The sequence below is a fragment of the Anser anser genome (genome assembly GCF_964211835.1).
Source record: "Anser anser genome assembly, chromosome: 11".
Classification (NCBI taxonomy): Eukaryota; Metazoa; Chordata; class Aves; order Anseriformes; family Anatidae; genus Anser; species Anser anser.
Window position 1 is genome coordinate 2,511,560 of NC_139732.1, and position 19,880 is coordinate 2,531,439.

Sequence of the window (19,880 nt, forward strand, 5' to 3'; positions counted from 1 at the left end):
TTTCAGTCGAAAGACCCTGAAATGGGGCAGAAGCAGCAATACAGATAGACAGTTTTACCTCAGGGGTTTACAGGGCCACCAATTTATTTGGGCAAGTTCTAGAACAAACTTTGGAGTAATTCCAACCTCCCGAGGAGGTATTACTGTTACAATATGTGGATGATCGTTTATTGTCAGGACAGGAGAAAACAGTTGTGACGAAAGCTACTAACAAGCTATTCAACTTTCTGGGAAAGCAGAGCTTGGGAGTATTAAAAAATAAATTACAGTATGTAGAAAGAGAAGTCACGTATTTAAGGCATCTAATGTCTGAGGGAAAACGGAGAATACATCCAGAGACAATGCAGGGAATTGTTGAAAACTAAGAAAGAACTTAAAAGTTTTTAAGAGAAATATTTTTTTAAGGAATCAGGAGCCATGAAGTCTGAGGGAAATGGGATACTCCCTGATGGGAGAGAAATGCTGAATAAAGCACCAATGAGGCAAATATGATGTTTTACATCAAGAGAGTCATTGGGAGATGCAAGCAATGTGTGATGTTGTGCTAAAAAAAAGTGTGTGTGTGTAGGAAGATACACTTTATTGAAGCAAATATGCAGAGGATGTACCATATGTCAAAAGGTAAATAAAAAGTCACTACTACTACTGTCACCAGGGGTTGTCCTCTGCGTCTCCAACGGGGGGGGGCATCAAAGGGGGTCACCAGGACGTTGTCCGGTGGTGCACGCTGTTCACGCCGGAGGTCTCAGGGGGTGAGCACTGGCACACCGCGGGGTCCCAAATACTGTCACCGGGTGTGCCAAATACCGTCGCCTAGGGTTGTCCTCCCGGGCACCTGAGGGTCCAAAATACTTCCACCGATGGTTGTCCTCCGGGATACCTCGGGGTCCCAAATACTGTCACCGGGGTTAGTCCTCCGGGTACTTTGGGGTCGCAAATACCGTCGCCGGGGGTTGTCCTCCTGGGCACAGGGTGGGGGGGGGCCATCAAAGGGGGTCACGAGGATGTTGTCTGGTGGTGCATGCGGTTCACGCCGGATGTCTCAGGTGGGTGAGTACTGGGGCAATTCGGTATTGGAAATACTGTCACCGAGGGTTGTCCTCCGGGGTACCTGGGGGGGGTCCCAAATTATGTCATGGGGGTTAGTCCTCCGGGGCACCTCGTGGTCCCAAATACCGTCGCCAGGGGTTGTCCTCCGAGGAACCTTGCGGTCCCAAAGGGGGTCACCAGGAGGTTGTCCGGTGGTGCACGGAGGTGATCTCAGCGGGTGGGCACTGGGGCACCTCGGGGTACCAAATACTGTCACCGAGGGTTGTCCTCCGCGTCTCCGGGGGAGGGGGGAGAGGGGGGGGGGGCCTAAAGGGGGTTACGAGGAGTTTGTCCGCGGTAGCACGCGGCTCATGCCGGAGACCACCGGGCGATGTGCACTGGGGCACCTGGGGTACCAAATACCATCGCCGGGGGTTGTCCTCCGAGGAACCTTGCGATCCCAAAGGGGGTCACCAGGAGGTTGTCCGGTGGTGCACGCTGTTCAAGCCGGAGGTCTCAGGGGGTGAGCACTGGGGCAACTGGGTGTTGCAAATTCTGTCACCGGGGGTTGTTCTCCGGGGAACCTGGGGGGGGTCCCAAAGGCGGCCACCAGAAGGCTGTCCGGTGGTGCACGGCGGAGATCTCAAGGGGTGGCCACTGGGGTACCTCGGGGTCCCAAATACCGTCACCGGGGGTTGCCCTCCGGGTCTCCTGGGTGTCCCAAAATGGTGTCACCAGGAGGTTGTCCGGTGGTGCACACAGTTCAAGCCGGAGGCCTCAGGGGGTGAACACTGGACCACCTGGGTGTCGAAAATACTGTCACGGGGAGATTTTTTTCTGGGGCACCTGGAGTCCCAAATTGTGAAAGTGGCCGATGTGTACTGGGACACCAGGTGGCCCAAATACTGTCACCAAAAGATGTCCTCGGGGGCACCTGGGGTTACAAAAGAATGTCATCGGTCGTTGTCCTCCGGGGTACCTGGGGGGGCTCCCAAATACTGTCACCGGAGGTTGTCCTCCGGGGTACCTGGGGGGTCCCAAATTATGTCACGGGGCTTAGTCCTCCGAGGCACCTCGGGGTCCCAAATACCGTCGTCAGGGATTGTCCTCCGAGGAACCTTGCGATCCCAAAGGGGGTCACCAGGAGGTTGTCCGGTGGTGCACGCTGTTCAAGCCGGAGGTCTCAGGGGGTGAGCACTGGGGCAACTGGGTGTTGCAAATTCTGTCACCGGGGGTTGTTCTCCGGGGAACCTGGGGGGGGGGGGGTCCCAAAGGGATCACCAGGAGGTTGTCCGGTGGTGCACGCTGTTAAGCCGGAGGCCTCAGGGGGTGAACACTGGACCACCTGGGTGTCGAAAATACTGTCACAGGGAGATTTTTTTCTGGGGCACCTGGAGTCCCAAATTGTGAAAGTGGCCGATGTGTACTGGGACACCAGGTGGCCCAAATACTGTCACCAAAAGATGTCCTCGGGGGCACCTGGGGTTACAAAAGCCTGTCACCGGTCGTTGTCCTCCGGGGTACGTGGGGGGGGGGGGGGGGGGGCTCCCAAATACTATCACCGCGGGTTGTCCTCCGGGGCACCTGGGTGTCCCAAACACCGTCACCTGGGTTTGTCCTCCCGGGCACCTGAGGGTCCAAAATAATTCCACCGCTGGTAGTCCTCCGGGACACCTGGAGTCCCAGATTGTGAAAGTGGGCGATGTGCACTGGGACACCAGGGGGTCCCAATACTGTCACCAGAGGATGTCCTCCGGGGCACCTGGGGTTACAAAAGACTGTCAGCGGGGATTGTCCTCCGGGGTACCTGGGGGGGCTCCCAAATACTGTCACCGGGGGTTGTCCTCCGGGGTACCTGGGGGGTCCCAAATTATGTCACGGGGCTTAGTCCTCCGGGGCACCTCGGGGTCCCAAATACCGTCACCAGGGATTGTCCTCCGAGGAACCTTGTGATCCCAAAGGGGGGGTCACCAGGAGGTTGTCCGGTGGTGCATGCTGTTCAAACCGGAGGTCTCAGGGGGTGAGCACTGGGGCAACTGGGTGTTGCAAATTCTGTCACCGGGGGTTGTTCTCCGGGGAACCTGGGGGGGGTCCCAAAGGCGGCCACCAGAAGGCTGTCCGGTGGTGCACGGCGGAGATCTCAAGGGGTGGCCACTGGGGTACCTCGGGGTCCCAAATACCGTCGCCGGGGGTTGCCCTCCGGGTCTCCTGGGTGTCCCAAAATGGTGTCACCAGGAGGTTGTCCGGTGGTGCACGCAGTTCAAGCCGGAGGCCTCAGGGGGTGAACACTGGACCACCTGGGTGTCAAAAATACTGTCACAGGGAGATTTTTTTCTGGGGCACCTGGAGTCCCAAATTGTGAAAGTGGCCGATGTGTACTGGGACACCAGGTGGCCCAAATACTGTCACCAAAAGATGTCCTTGGGGGCACCTGGGGTTACAAAAGAATGTCAGCGGGGATTGTCCTCCGGGCCTCCTGAGGGTCCCAAATACTGTCGCCTGGGGTTGCCCTCCACGTCTCCTGAGGGTCCCAAAGGCGGCCACCAGAAGGCTGTTCGGTGATGCACGGCGGAAATCTCAGGGGGAGGGCACTGGGGCACCTCGGGGTACCAAATACTGTCACCGGGGGTTGTCCTCTGGGGTACCTGGGGGTCCCAAATACCGTCGCCTGGGTTTGTCCTCCCGGGCACCTGAGGGTCCAAAATAATTCCACCGCTGGTTGTCCTCCGGGACACCTGGAGTCCCAGATTGTGAAAGTGGGCGATGTGTACTGGGACACCTCGTGGCCCAAATACTGTCACCAAAAGATGTCCTCCGGGGCAACTGGAGTCCCAAATACTGTCAGCGGGGATTGTCCTCCGGGTCTCCTGGGGGTTCCAAAGGCGGCCACCAGAAGGTTGTCTGGTGGTGCACGGCGGAGGTCTCACGGGATGTGCACTGGGGCACCTCGGGGTACCAAAAACCGTCACCGGGGGTTGCCCTCCGGGTCTCCTGGGGGTCCCAAAATGGTGTCACCAGGAGGTTGTCCGGTGGTGCACGCAGTTCAAGCCGGAGGCCTCAGGGGGTGAACACTGGGCCACCTGGGTGTCGAAAATACTGTCACGGGGAGATTTTTTTCTGGGGCATCTGGAGTCCCAAATTGTGAAAGTGGCCGATGTGTACTGGGACACCAGGTGGTCCAAATACTGTCACCAAAAGATGTCCTCGGGGGCACCTGGGGTTACAAAAGAATGTCACCGGTCGTTGTCCTCTGGGGTACCTGGGGGGGCTCACGAATACTGTCACCAAAAGATGTCCTCCGGATCTCCTGGAGGTCCCAAAGGCGGCCACCAGAAGGCTGTTCGGTGGTGCACGGCGGAGATCTCAGGGGGAGGGCACTGGGGCACCTCGGGGTCCCAAATACTGTCACCGGGGGTTGTCCTCCGGGGCACCGGGGGGTCCCAAATACCGTCGCCTGGGTTTGTCCTCCTGGGCACCTGAGGGTCCAAAATAATTCCACCGCTGGTTGTCCTCCGGGACACCTGGAGTCCCAGATTGTGAAAGTGGGCGATGTGCACTGGGACACCAGGGGGTCCCAATACTGTCACCAGAAGATGTCCTCCGGGGCACCTGGGTTTACAAAAGACTGTCAGCGGGGGTTGTCCTCCGGGGTACCTGGGGGTTCCCAAATTATGTCACGGGGCTTAGTCCTCCGGGGCACCTCGGGGTCCCAAATACCGTCGCCAGGGATTGTCCTCCGAGGAACCTTGCCATCCCAAAGGGGTTCACCAGGAGGTTGTCCGGTGGTGCACGCTGTTCAAGCCGGAGGTCTCAGGGGGTGAGCACTGGGGCAACTGGGTGTTGCAAATTCTGTCACCGGGGGTTGTTCTCCGGGGAACCTGGGGGGGGGATTCCCAAAGGGATCACCAGGAGGTTGTCCGGTGGTGCATGCTGTTAAGCCGGAGGCCTCAGGGGGTGAACACTGGGCCACCTGGGTGTCGAAAATACTGTCACGGGGAGATTTTTTCTGGGGCACCTGGAGTCCCAAATTGTGAAAGTGGCCGATGTGTACTGGGACACCTCGTGGCCGAAATACTGTCACCAAAAGATGTCCTCCGGGGCAACTGGAGTCCCAAATACTGTCGCCTGGGGTTGCCCTCCACGTCTCCTGAGGGTCCCAAAGGCGGCCACCAGAAGGCTGTTCGGTGATGCACGGCGGAAATCTCAGGGGGAGGGCACTGGGGCACCTCGGGGTACCAAATACTGTCACCGGGGGTTGTCCTCCGTGTACCTGGGGGTCCCAAATACCGTCGCCTGGGTTTGTCCTCCCGGGCACCTGAGGGTCCAAAATAATTCCACCGCTGGTAGTCCTCCAGGACACCTGGAGTCCCAGATTGTGAAAGTGGGCGATGTGCACTGGGACACCAGGGGGTCCAATACTGTCACCAGAGGATGTCCTCCGGGGCACCTGGGGTTACAAAAGACTGTCAGCGGGGATTGTCCTCCGGGGTACCTGGGGGGGCTCCCAAATACTGTCACCGGGGGTTGTCCTCCGGGGTACCTGGGGGGTCCCAAATTATGTCACGGGGCTTAGTCCTCCGGGGCACCTCGGGGTCCCAAATACCGTCACCAGGGATTGTCCTCTGAGGAACCTTGCGATCCCAAAGGGGGGGTCACCAGGAGGTTGTCCGGTGGTGCACGCTGTTCAAACCGGAGGTCTCAGGGGGTGAGCACTGGGGCAACCGGGTGTTGCAAATTCTGTCACCGGGGGTTGTTCTCCGGGGAACCTGGGGGGGGTCCCAAAGGCGGCCACCAGAAGGCTGTCCGGTGGTGCACGGTGGAGATCTCAAGGGGTGGCCACTGGGGTACCTCGGGGTCCCAAATACCGTCGCCGGGGGTTGCCCTCCGGGTCTCCTGGGTGTCCCAAAATGGTGTCACCAGGAGGTTGTCCGGTGGTGCACGCAGTTCAAGCCGGAGGCCTCAGGGGGTGAACACTGGACCACCTGGGTGTCAAAAATACTGTCACAGGGAGATTTTTTTCTGGGGCACCTGGAGTCCCAAATTGTGAAAGTGGCCGATGTGTACTGGGACACCTCGTGGCCCAAATACTGTCACCAAAAGATGTCCTTGGGGGCACCTGGGGTTACAAAAGAATGTCAGCAGGGATTGTCCTCCGGGCCTCCTGAGGGTCCCAAATACTGTCGCCTGGGGTTGCCCTCCACGTCTCCTGAGGGTCCCAAAGGCGGCCACCAGAAGGCTGTTCGGTGATGCACGGCGGAAATCTCAGGGGGAGGGCACTGGGGCACCTCGGGGTACCAAATACTGTCACCGGGGGTTGTCCTCTGGGGTACCTGGGGGTCCCAAATACCGTCGCCTGGGTTTGTCCTCCCGGGCACCTGAGGGTCCAAAATAATTCCACCGCTGGTTGTCCTCCGGGACACCTGGAGTCCCAGATTGTGAAAGTGGGCGATGTGTACTGGGACACCTCGTGGCCCAAATACTGTCACCAAAAGATGTCCTCCGGGGCAACTGGAGTCCCAAATACTGTCAGCGGGGATTGTCCTCCGGGTCTCCTGGGGGTTCCAAAGGCGGCCACCAGAAGGTTGTCCGGTGGTGCACGGCGGAGGTCTCACGGGATGTGCACTGGGGCACCTCGGGGTACCAAAAACCGTCACCGGGGGTTGCCCTCCGGGTCTCCTGGGGGTCCCAAAATGGTGTCACCAGGAGGTTGTCCGGTGGTGCACGCAGTTCAAGCCGGAGGCCTCAGGGGGTGAACACTGGGCCACCTGGGTGTCAAAAATACTGTCACGGGGAGATTTTTTTCTGGGGCATCTGGAGTCCCAAATTGTGAAAGTGGCCGATGTGTACTGGGACACCTGGTGGTCCAAATACTGTCACCAAAAGATGTCCTCGGGGGCACCTGGGGTTACAAAAGAATGTCACCGGTCGTTGTCCTCCGGGGTACCTGGGGGGGCTCACGAATACTGTCACCAAAAGATGTCCTCCGGATCTCCTGGAGGTCCCAAAGGCGGCCACCAGAAGGCTGTTCAGTGGTGCACGGCGGAGATCTCAGGGGGAGGGCACTGGGGCACCTCGGGGTCCCAAATACTGTCACCGCGGGTTGTCCTCCGGGGCACCGGGGGGTCCCAAATACCGTCGCCTGGGTTTGTCCTCCCGGGCACCTGAGGGTCCAAAATAATTCCACCGCTGGTAGTCCTCCGGGACACCTGGAGTCCCAGATTGTGAAAGTGGGCGATGTGCACTGGGACACCAGGGGGTCCCAATACTGTCACCAGAAGATGTCCTCCGGGGCACCTGGGTTTACAAAAGACTGTCAGCGGGGGTTGTCCTCCGGGGTACCTGGGGGTTCCCAAATTATGTCACGGGGCTTAGTCCTCCGGGGCACCTCGGGGTCCCAAATACCGTCGCCAGGGATTGTCCTCCGAGGAACCTTGCGATCCCAAAGGGGGTCACCAGGAGGTTGTCCGGTGGTGCACGCTGTTCAAGCCGGAGGTCTCAGGGGGTGAGCACTGGGGCAACTGGGTGTTGCAAATTCTGTCACCGGGGGTTGTTCTCCGGGGAACCTGGGGGGGGGGTTCCCAAAGGGATCACCAGGAGGTTGTCCGGTGGTGCACGCTGTTAAGCCGGAGGCCTCAGGGGGTGAACACTGGGCCACCTGGGTGTCGAAAATACTGTCACGGGGAGATTTTTTCTGGGGCACCTGGAGTCCCAAATTGTGAAAGTGGCCGATGTGTACTGGGACACCTGGTGGCCCAAATACTGTCACCAAAAGATGTCCTCGGGGGCACCTGGGGTTACAAAAGAATGGCAGCGGGGATTGTCCTCCGGGCCTCCTGAGAGTCCCAAAGGCGGCCACCAGAAGGCTGTTCGGTGATGCACGGCGGAAATCTCAGGGGGAGGGCACTGGGGCACCTCGGGGTACCAAATACTGTCACCGGGGGTTGTCCTCCGGGGTACCTGGGGGTCCCAAATACCGTCGCCTGGGTTTGTCCTCCCGGGCACCTGAGGGTCCAAAATACTTCCACCGGTTCTTATCCTCCGGGGTACCTGGGGGGGGCTCCCAAATACTGTCGCCGGGGGTTGTCCTCCGGGGCACCTGGAGTCCCAAATTGTGAAAGTGGCCGATGTGTACTGGGACACCTCGTGGCCCAAATACTGTCACCAAAAGATGTCCTCCGGATCAACTGTAGTCCCAAATACTGTCAGCGGGGATTGTCCTCCAGGTCTCCTGGGGGTTCCAAAGGCGGCCCCTTTTGGGTTCCCTATTTGGGACCCCCCCCAGGTGCCCAGGAGAACAACCCCCGAGGACAGTATTTGGGACACCCAAGGTACCCCTGAGGACAATCCCGGGTGACAGGATCTGGGACCCTCAGGTACCCCGGAGGACAATCCACGCTGACAGTATTTGGGACCCCCAGGTGCCCCGGATGAAAACCCCCGGCGACAGTATTTGGGACCCCCAGGTGCCCCGGAGCACAATCCCCGGCGACAGTATTTGGGACCGCTAGGTGCCCCGGAGGACAATCCCCGTTTACGGTATCTGGGACCCTCAGGTGCCCCGGAGGACAACCCCTGGGGACAGTATTTGGGACACCCAAGGTACCCCTGAGGACAATCCCGGGTGACAGTATTTGGTGCCCCGGAGGACAATCCCCGGTGACATTATCTGGAACCCTCACGTACCCCGGAGGACAATCCGTGCTGACAGTATTTGGGACCCCCAGGTGTCCAAGTACACATCGCCCGCTTTCACATTCTGGGACCCCCAGGAGACCCGGAGGAAACCCCCCGTGACAGTATTTTGCACCCTCAGGTGCCCCGGAGAACAACTCCCGTCGACTGTATTTGGGACCCCCAGGTGCCCTGGAGGACAATCCCCGTTTACAGTATCTGGGACCCTCAGGTGCCCCGGAGGACAACCCCTGGGGACAGTATTTGGGACCCTCAGGTGCCCCGGAGGACAGTCCCCGCTGACCTTCGGCATGAACCGCGAGCTACGGCGGGCAAACGCCTGGTGAGCCCCCCCCCCCCCCTTTGGGATCCCAATGTGCTCCGGAGGAAAAACCTCGGCGATGGTATTTGGGACTCGATGTACATCGGTGGACAACCACAGGTGACAGTATTTGGGACCCCCCCAGGTGCCCCGGAGAACAACCCCCGGCAACAGTATTTGGGACCCCTAGGTGCACCGGAGGACAATCCCCGTTTACAGTATCTGGGACCCTCAGGTGCCCCGGAGGACAACCCCTGGGGACAGTATTTGGGACACCCAAGGTACCCCTGAGGACAATCCCGGGTGACAGTATTTGGTGCCCCGGAGGACAATCCCCGGTGACAGTATCTGGGACCCTCAGGTACCCCGGAGGACAATCCGCGCTGACAGTATTTGGGACCCCCAGGTGTCCAAGTACACATCGCCCGCTTTCACATTCTGGGACCCCCAGGAGACCCGGAGGAACATCCCCCGTGACAGTATTTTGCACCCTTAGGTGCCCCGGAGAACAACTCCCGTCGAATGTATTTGGGACCCCCAGGTGCCCCGGAGGACAATCCCCGTTTACAGTATCTGGGACCCTCAGGTGCCCCGGAGGACAGTCCCCGCTGACCTTCGGCGTGAACCGCGAGTTACGGCGGACAAACCCCTGGTGACCCCCCCCTTTGGGATCCCAATGTGCTCCGGAGGAAAAACCCAGGTGACAGTATTTGGGACCCCCCCAGGTGCCCCGGAGGACAATCCACGCTGACAGTATTTGGGACCCCCAGGTGCTCCGGAGCACAACCCCCGACGACAGTATTTGGGACCGCTAGGTGCCCCGGAGGACGATACCCGTTTACAGTATCTGGGACCCTCAGGTGCCCCGGAGGACAACCCCTGGGGACAGTATTTGGGACACCCAAGGTACCCCTGAGGACAATCCCGGGTGACAGTATTTGGTGCCCCGGAGGACAATCCCCGGTGACAGTATCTGGGACCCTCAGGTACCCCGGAGGACAATCCGCGCTGACAGTATTTGGGACCCCCAGGTGTCCAAGTACACATCGCCCGCTTTCACATTCTGGGACCCCCAGGAGACCCGGAGGAACATCCCCCGTGACAGTATTTTGCACCCTCAGGTGCCCCGGAGAACAACCCCCGGTGACAGAATTTGGAACCCTCAGGTGCCCCAGAGGACAGTCCCCGCTGACCTTCGGCGTGAACCGCGAGCTACAGCAGGCAAACCCCTGGTGACCCCCCCTTTAGGATCCCAATGTGCTCCGGAGGAAAAGCCTCGGCGACGGTATTTGGAACTCGATGTACCTCGGAGGACAACCACAGGTGACAGTATTTGGGACCCCCCCCAGGTGCCCCGGAGGACAACCCCCTGTGACAGTATTTTGCACCCTCAGGTGCCCCGGAGGACAGTCCTTGCTACCTTCGGCATGAACTGCAAGCTACGGCAGACAAACCCCTGGTGACCCCCCCCCTTTGGGATCCCAATGTGCCCCGGAGGAAAACCCCCTGTGACAGTATTTGGGACCCCCCAGGTGCCCCAGAGGACAATCCACGCTGACAGTATTCGGGACCCCCCAGGTGCCCCGGAGCACAATCCCCGGCGACAGTATTTGGGACCCCTGAGGTGCCCCGGAGGACAACCCCCGGCAACAGTATTTTGTACCCTCAGGTGCCCCAGAGGACAACACCCCATGACAGTATTTGGGACCCCCAGCTACCCAGGAGGAAAATCCCTGCTGATAGTATTTTTGACACCCAGGTGCCCCAGTGCTCACACTCTGAGACCTACAGCATGAACCGCTTGCTGCGGCGGACAACCTCCTGGTGGCCCGCTTTGTGACCCCCCCCCTCCCCCCCGGAGACGTGGAGGACAATCCCCAGCAACAGTATTTAGGACCCCCTAGGTGCCCCGGAGGACAACCCCTGGCAGCAGAATTTGGGACCCCCAGGTGCTCTAGTGTAGGAAACTATCTTCAGCAGCTGAGCTGATGTTTAGATTCTATAGATGCCACAAAATAAACGGATGATGATAATGCATTCATTGTTTCCTCTGCCCTTCCCTAGAAGTTTTTAGGTTTCAATTTTCATTTGGTGAGGGCACAGTCTTGGAGACAAAAGACAACATCTTAGCAGAATAGCTTGATTTTTCAAAAACTGGAAAATTAGAGATCTCGAAAATTTCTAATCATATTATTTCCCTCTTTTGGGAAATGAACTCCTGTATCTGCTGCGTGATTTCCTGAGACAGCTGTATTCTGTGGTTTAATATTCCCCTTCCCCACTCCGGATGTGCTCTGGCACCTCTGAGAGTGTGTGTCACCTGCTGCTGTTACTGTATAAGGTTTTCAACAGTATCCTCATGCTTTACCCTGTGCAAAACTACAGAATGTATGACTATAATTGCAGTTTTCCACTTAAAATTATTCACTGATTTCACTATATTTTGCCATTAATCTCTGAATACAGTATTTTGTGAATATTCTTTGACCAGGTATGTATAAAAATAAAATTCACAGAAAAATGATATATGATGAAGTACTGTGAACCCTTGAAATTCTAGTTTAAACTAGCTATTATGTATGAACTTACATGAAACACTGAGAAGCAGTTTCTAAGAAGCAGTCTTTAGGTCTCATGAACTCAGCCCAAGAGTTTGCCATGCGTTAAGGACAAACTACCTTTCTACACAGGAAATGCTGTGGGTGCACAGAAAGCCCTAGAGGACATTTATGGCTGTATTTTGTTTCCCAAAGGAACCAAATATAGGTTATAGGGGCCCAGACTCTCACTGTTGCCTCTGATTGCTGCCTCCAGTTCTTCCCAGTTGTTCTCTCAGACAGTTTAACTCAGAACAGAAGCTTTCACCTTGTATTTTCCTTTGAAACATTTACACTTCCATCCTGCATCGGAATAAGTCATCAGTAATACTAATGGGCATAGGAAAATGCGTTCTTTTTCCCCATGGACCTACTATATTGTTAAACAAGTTCGCCAGGAAAACTTTCTTTTGCCTTTCAGACATTAGGCATTGGCCAATGTTCAAGGAAGCACATCTATCCAGATGAACAGGCTTGTTCCTGTACTAAGCAGCCAAATTCATCCCTGCAGTAATACCAATTAATGTTTATATTGCAGACATGAATTTACCCCATCAGAAGAGGCAAAATTGGTGTATTCTGGCAGGACACACTTGGTCCTAGATACTAGGATACTAGATGCCAGATCTTATAGTTTTTCTGGGCCCCTACACGCCCTGCACATGGCTGGCAAACATAGTTACAGGCTTCTGATTGGTGCATTCCTTTTGATCATGCATAGCCCGCTATAGGCCAGTCCGAGCCTAACAACTCCGCCTTACTGGTTCCCACTGTCTCTTATTCTAGCCTGGTTACCACTCTATGCCTCTGAGTAACCTTCTTCTTAACCCTTAGTGCACCTCCATATCAGTCAGCTCCAGTTTGTCACCAAACGCATCACCCATAATTCCCCCTTCCTTTGTTTCTACAAGCCAAATTGTGTGCCACGAACAATTAATCATTTTCTGCAATCCTTGCAGCAGGCATGGTGTAACTATTATAACTGCAACAAACGCGATAAACAAAATAATCATTATCTTTTACTTTCTCAAGTACTTAAATTTGTTGCTACAGGACTACAGCATCAAGCAAGGAAACGACAGCTGAACCACATTAAGGGTTTTTTTTTTAAGCTCCAAAGTAGTTAATCAAGGAACTGACTAGGTCTATGCATAGTTAGGTTTTAAAGTGTGCTAAAAGAACTTGAACTCTTTCATTAAGACTGCTTGAACAACGCACAGATTAACCCCCCAGAAAGCCAAATATTCCAACTCCATACATAAGAGGGTTTTTTTTTTTAAAAAAAAAGTTCTACACACTCTCAAAGAGATTTTAAAATTGATTTAAATACTTTACCTTGCAGCTCTGCTATGGCACAAGACAGCACATGTGAAATTTAAGGCCAATTTTTGGGTGCATACATGTAAAAGCTGGTCTTAAAACAAGAGCTGTTGTATTTACTCAATTCTGAGTCTGTAGTGTGAATTCACATTAAAGTAGAGCTGCCACAGCAATCAACAGAATCACAGCCTTCCTTCACCTGAATGATCCCATCTTCTGTGAATCCAGTCACACCAGTTTTAAACAACCTATCTAAAGCAGTACATCTTAGACTTCAACTTTCTCTGCAACTGTTTCAGAACAAATTAATATCCGCAAAACCTAGAGAAGAACCATCAACTGGTCATATTACGCAAATCTGATGCACAAACCCACTAATTTTAAAACCTTCTCCCCCTCAACAACTTCTTCAGTGTAAATCAGAGCTGTTACTTGAAAACAGAGCTCTCTAGTCCCATCTGCACACATCTATCTATTTTAATGGGAAGAAAGAGAGCAAATCAAATTCTGCTCATTTACTAGTTTAACAGACCTAATATTTTAATACCTCCTGGTACATTTTTTCAATTGCTGAACTTTCGCATAATGTTTTAAAGAGGGGCTCAATTCACCCTGAACGCAGGACTTGCATGGGCCAGTGTGATTTACGCTTACTTGCTCAGTAAAGTTTATTGCTATAAGACAGTGGGACTTCCCTGAAGCACAAATTTATGATATCAACAAAAAAAGTACACCACATGCTAACACTGCTTTTTAGATACTCTTCAGTTTTAAAATTTTCAAACATGTTAACTTGTCTTATTTTGTTTAGGGCTGAGGCTGTTCAGCAAGGTCACATAATTTGAGACTGCTGAAATACTTCAGCAATCCTTTGGTCCCAGTAGCTGTAAAACAGCCAAGTAAAAAGAAACTTCCCTACTAAAAAAAGTGTGTGTGGGGAAAGGGGGGAGAGAATTGGCACCAGAAAAGTGTCTTTTAAACACTACCTGCTACACACCACAAAAGTCTTTGTTCTAAAATACACCTTTTCATACAAAAGACATCTTGCAAAACCATTTGATTGCCCCACGATGCTGAACGTTTGTGTGAGCTTCTCTTCTTTTCTAAATATTATTCAGCCCAGGCACTTTCAGCCTGAGTGGCTTTGTCTCTCATACGTGGAACAGCTTGGCCACGATTATCACGAGGCCACTGTCCAGCAAGATAGGGAGCAGCAAGTGTGTCCAACGAGGAAGTCCGGCAAATAATACCGGAAGGGCTTGATGAAGGTGGTCTTAACTTGTCAGCTCTGCAGCCCGACGAGCCATGGCTCTTCCTCTCCGGTGAGCTCCTGCCTTGCTCCGGGGACAGCCACTGGTGCAGCACCCTGCCCGCTGCCGTTGCGCTGCCTTCCGGCAGCAGGGAGGAGCAAGGTGAGGGCCCGCAGCCCAGCAGCATTTGTATCCCCATTTGATGCTGCCTCCCAAACTTTCTCCCCCCTTGTACCCAAGTCTTTACATCAAACACAGCTGAGACCATCGAGGGGACCCCTTGTTTTTGCAAAAACTTCGACAGTAGCTTTATCTTAAATGGGTCATATTTTACACCCCGTTTCATTAATAAATGCGTTAATAATTTTACTATTGCCTCTTCTGCTGAGATATTGGCTCCCATCGTGAATGCCCAGCCGCTCACCTGTCCTTCAGGCGATGTCCCGGGGTTGAAGCTGCAGTCCAGCTGCAAGCTTGATTCATTCGGCTGGGTTCCCTCCGGATGCCCGTACAGCATCGCTCCACCCCTTATCATGTCGTGGTCACCATTTGAAGGGAATGACGACACGGACTCCAGGATAGTTGAGAAATGGAGACCCTTTATTGTCCCGATGCCATATCTTACATATCTTACATAGTTTTTCTGGGCTCCTACACGCACTGCTGGCAAACACAGTTACAGGCTTCTGATTGGTGCATTCCTTTTGATCACGCATAGCCCGCTATAGACCCATCCGAGCCTAACAACTCCGCCTTACTGGTTCCCACTGTCTCTTATTCTAGCCTGGTTACCACTCTATGCCTCTGAGTAACCTTCTTCTTAACCCTTAGTGCACCTCCATATCAATCAGCTCCAGTTTGTCACCGAACGCGTCACCCATACTGAGGCACCTCACAGCCACAGTGGACCTGCTGCAATACCTCTCTCTTCCCAGCTCCTTTACTATAGCTGCTCACCAGCTCTAAGTGAGATTCTTCACTCACAGCACCCCAGCGAACTCTGCCTGGGCCACACAACACACACTACACAAGCTACATTGTTTAAGACACACCACAGCTGGAACATTCCTGCCCAACAATCAGTCGCATCCCACTTCAGGAAGGATGCCGCATGCTCCTAGAAAACAAACCTACCAGTCCTGAACAGCTCCCCTGCCAGACAACTCCCCACCTCCTCTTGCCAACCACACTCAGCATACACACTATTTGCCCTTCAAAAAAAAAGTAAGAACATACAAACAAAAACAACTGAGCTCCACAAATGCCAAAAAGCCATGCATACACAACAGCCCCAGCAGGGGTAATCACAGACTTACCCTTTACAGATGAAAAAGGTAACTCTGGTATGACCCTGCTCAGTCTCTTGGTAATACTGCGCCTGTGGTCAAGCCTCTTGCAGTGTGTAATCAAGCTCTTTTTAGTCCTCTGGAGAGTTACACAAGTGGTTTGATACATCTAGAGATTAAAATATAAGACCAAAAGAGAAGTGTAGCCCACCGTCCCAAAAACGAGAGAGCCGGTAACCTCTGCTAAATAGCCCACTGTCAAGTGAATTCCAAGCACTTACAATCTAGAAATCCAGAGACTCTGACCCACCTAAAGCACCCTGCAACTGACAGAAGGAAAAACAAAGCACTTACCCCTAAGAGCAGCCCAGGCAGAAAGAGCTCCCCCTCAGGCCTTGCCTGGGGCTCATATATCATTTGGCCCCGCCCAGCACCCAAACCCAATCACCTGGGAAAGGGGAGGGGCAAAAAAAAACCAGCAAAGTAGACAGAGCAGGACAAGCAACAGGTGTGGGTTTTTTTTTTTCCCATATGGTTTTTAGCTCAACTCCATGCAGAGTGCAGACAAGAGAACTGGGGTGTTTCTAGAAGCAACAATCCCCAGGCTTTTGCTTCAGCTTTGAATATTGAGAGGACCATACAACCAAGCAAGTAACTGATCTTCTTCAGCTGGCATTAAAGCTTTCTTTCTGCATAGGAAGAAAAATCTACGAGCACCACAGATGACACACTAAAAAAGAAAAACCAATTCCATGAAATAACATCACTCACAGGAAAAATCACACACTCGAGTAGGCTATCTGAAAACCAAAAGGCTATGCTGATGGCTCAGCATTTCAGGAACTGGACCCGCTGACGCCCCTCAGGAACATGGCAGGAGATGCACAATGCTGTCACAAGTGCTTGCAAAGCCTGCCCGACAGGCCAAACAGACTAACACAATGCACCCACCAACTCAGGGCCCACACTGCCATCCGCTCACCCTTGTGCCTCTTTCAAGTTTCCAGCTTAGTCCATGCCCATGACCTGGCCTACAAGAAACAGAGAGAAGGCCACGCCCATGATGGACGCGCAAACAGTACAGCTCCTTGCAGAGGTCTCAAGCACAGAGACCAGAGCCAGAAAAAAACCACCCTCAGGTCCACAAAGGCCAAAAGGCCAGGAATGCACAGCAGCCCCTGCAAGGGTAATCACAGACTTATCCTCTACAGATGAGGAAGGTGACCCTGCTCAGTCTCTTCCTCATACTGCCCTTATGCAGTCAAGGCCCTTGCCATGCATACTGAGGCTCTTTGTGAATCCTCTGCACAGTTACGCAAATGCCTTGATATACCTAGAGATTAAAATAGAACCCCAAAAAAGGAACCGTCCCCCACGATTTCCCAAACACAAGTTAGCCAGCAACCCCTCCTAAAACATACCTCTAGGACGTGAATTCCAAGCACTTAACATCTGGAAGGCTGCAAGGTCTAAAGACTCCACAGCCAGACAAACCACAGGCAAAAGCTCCAGAAATATAACAAACTGCCCCCAACCCTGGAAAAGACTACACCTTACCTGCATCCTGCTGCTCTTTTCAGATACATGCTTGCACAGGAAGCTTCCAGGATCCAGTTCTCCTAAACCCTGCTCCATCACTTTACCACCACAGCTCTAACTTGGATAATATTTGACATACAGGCCAAGACTCACAGGAAGCCCCAGTCAATCTGTCAAAATCCTAAGGGACCTAGAACACACAAGCTAACATTACCACCCTATCCGTAAACACGCTCTAACAATTACTCACCTGAAGAAGAGCTGCATGCAATAAGGGCACCTACTCCTACTATATAGATTGCTTTCCTCTAACAGATCCTTCTAGCCCTTACCTCAAAGAGATGTGCATTGCCAAGTAGAGACCGGAACGCATCAGTCCATAGACTCCAACCCACCCAAAGAACCCTGCAACTGACAGAAGGAAAAACAAAGCACTTACCCCTAAGAGCAGCCCAGGCAGAAAGAGCTCCCCCTCAGGCCTTGCCTGGGGCTCATATACCATTTGGCCCCGCCCAGCACCCAAACCCAATCACCTGGGAAAGGGGAGGGGCAAAAAACAACAAAGTAGACAGAGCAGGACAAGCAACAGGTGTGTTTTTCTTTATTTTCATCTGGTTTTCAGCTCAACACCATACAGAGTGCAGACAAGAGAACTGGGGTGTTTCTAGAAGCAACAATCCCCAGGCTTTTGCTTCAGCTTTGAATATTGGGAGGACAATATGACCAAGCAAGTAACTGATCTTTTTCAGCTGGCATTGGCTTAAACCTTTCTTTTTGCATAGGAAGAAAAATCTGAACCTGATCTCCTTCTATGACCAAGTGACGCACTTGGTGGATGAGGGGAAGGCTGTGGATGTTATCTACCTTGACTTCAGTAAGGCTTTTGACACTGTTTCCCACTGCGTTCTCCTCAAGAAAATGGCTGCTCGTGGCTTGGACTGGCATACGCTTTGTTGGGTTAAAAACTGGCTGGATGGCCGGGCCCAAAGAGTAATGGTGAATGGAGCTAAATCCAGGTGGAGGCCGGTTACTAGCGGAGTCCCCCACGGCTCAGCGCTGGGGCCAGTCCTCTTTAATATCTTTATCGATGACCTGGATGAGGGGATCGAGTGCACCCTCAGTAAGTTTGCAGATGACACCAAGTTAGGTGCGCGTGTCAATCTGCTTGAGGGAAGGGAGGCTCTGCAGGAGGATCTGGATAGGCTGGACCGATGGGCTGAGGTCAACTGTATGAAGTTCAACAAGGCCAAGTGCTAGGTCCTGCATCTGGGGCATAACAACCCCAAGCAGGGCTACAGGCTGGCAGATGAGTGGTTGGAAAGCTGCCTGGCTGAGAAGGACCTGGGAGTACTGGTTGATAGTCAGCTGAATATGAGCCAGCAGTGTGCTCAGGTGGCCAAGAAGGCCAACAGCATCCTGGCCTGTATAAGCAGCAGTGGGGCCAGCAGGTCTAGGGAGGTGATTGTCCCCCTGTACTCGGCTCTGGTGAGGCCGCACCTCGAGTACTGTGTTCAGTTTTGGGCCCCTCGCTACAAGAAGGACATGGAGGTGCTCGAGAGAGTCCAGAGAAGGGCAATGAAGCTGCTGAGGGGTCTGGAGAACAAGTCTTACGAGGAGCGGCTGAGGGAGCTGGGCTTGTTCAGCCTGGAGAAGAGGAGGCTCAGGGGTGACCTTATTGTTCTCTATAGGTACCTTAAAGGAGGCTGTAGAGAGGTGGGGGTTGGTCTATTCTCCCACATGCCTGGTGACAGGACAAGGGGGAATGGGCTAAAGTTGCACCAGGGGAGGTTTAGGTTGGATGTTAGGAAGAACTTCTCTACTGAAAGGGTTGTTAGGCATTGGAATGGACTGCCCAGGGAGGTGGTTGAGTCACCATCCCTGGAGATCTTTAAAAGACATTTAGATGTAGCCCTTAGTGATATGGTTTAGTAGAGGTCTTGTTAGTGTTAGGACAGAGGTTGGACTAGATGATCTTGGAGGTCTCTTCCAACCTAGACGATTCTGTGATTCAAAGAGATGTGCATTTCCAAGTAGAGACCGGTACGCATCAGTCCATAGACTCCAACCCACCCAAAGAACCCTGCAACTGACAGAAGGAAAAACAAAGCACTTACCCCTAAGAGCAGCCCAGGCAGAAAGAGCTCCCCCTCAGGCCTTGCCTGGGGCTCATATACCATTTGGCCCCGCCCAGCACCCAAACCCAATCACCTGGGAAAGGGGAGGGGCAAAAAACAACCAAGTAGAGAGCAGGACAAGTAGCAGCTGTGGTTTTTTTTTTCCATCTGGATTTTAGCTCAACACCATGCAGAGTGCAGACAAGAGAACTGGGGTGTTTCTAGAAGCAGCAATGCCCATGCTTTTGCTTCAGCTTTGAATATTGAAGGCTTCTCCCCTCCACAACCCCCTTCTCAGGAACCAAACAGCATTCAAGTGACCTGCTTTGCTCCTATTCTAAAGACTATCACAGCCCACCTTGCCTGTGGCACCTGATAAACAGAAGAGAAAGCAACCACAGCAGCAAAAGCCACTGCACCCTCAGGACAGTTACCCTCATCCCCTCCTTTACCTCAGCTGCTTACCTACCCCACATGGCAGATGCTTCCACCCGTTCTCTGAAGCCGCCTATACCACCTCTAAAAGACAAACTGGAATTTTACTCTATTTGATGTAGTTAAAAAAACTGCAGTGACAACCGCACCCCAAAAGCAACTGCTACATCTCTTCATCGCCCACCAGAGTCACTCCAGAGGCAGCTCGGGTCATGACATCCTGTATCGCACACTGCGTTTCCGCCTGAACAAAGAAAAACACAGAAGATAAACGTTCAGCTGCCACCATTAGCACCCATCCCTCAACAATGCAAGTG

General features: G+C 53.5%; 1 protein-coding gene across 40 annotated transcripts in view; it reads right to left on the minus strand.

The window, feature by feature from the left end:
• The window catches only part of LOC310905318 (uncharacterized protein), a 47,603-nt gene that overhangs the window by 9,632 nt on the left and 18,091 nt on the right, over positions 1-19,880 (minus strand). For 26 of the 40 annotated variants that reach the window (XM_083851468.1, XM_083851465.1, XM_083851467.1 and 23 more), the window contains 3 exons: positions 15,830-19,807; positions 15,506-15,644; positions 13,312-14,852 (listed from right to left, as the gene is read on the minus strand). In XM_083851468.1, coding sequence (XP_083707594.1) covers positions 14,050-14,852; positions 15,506-15,644; positions 15,830-15,892 — 1,005 coding nt within the window. In that variant the 5' untranslated portion in view covers positions 15,893-19,807 and the 3' untranslated portion in view covers positions 13,312-14,049. Of the gene's footprint in view, positions 1-13,311; positions 14,853-15,505; positions 19,808-19,880 lie in introns of those variants that run through there. The other 14 variants (XM_083851475.1, XM_083851482.1, XM_083851481.1 and 11 more) reach the window with 1 other exon arrangement.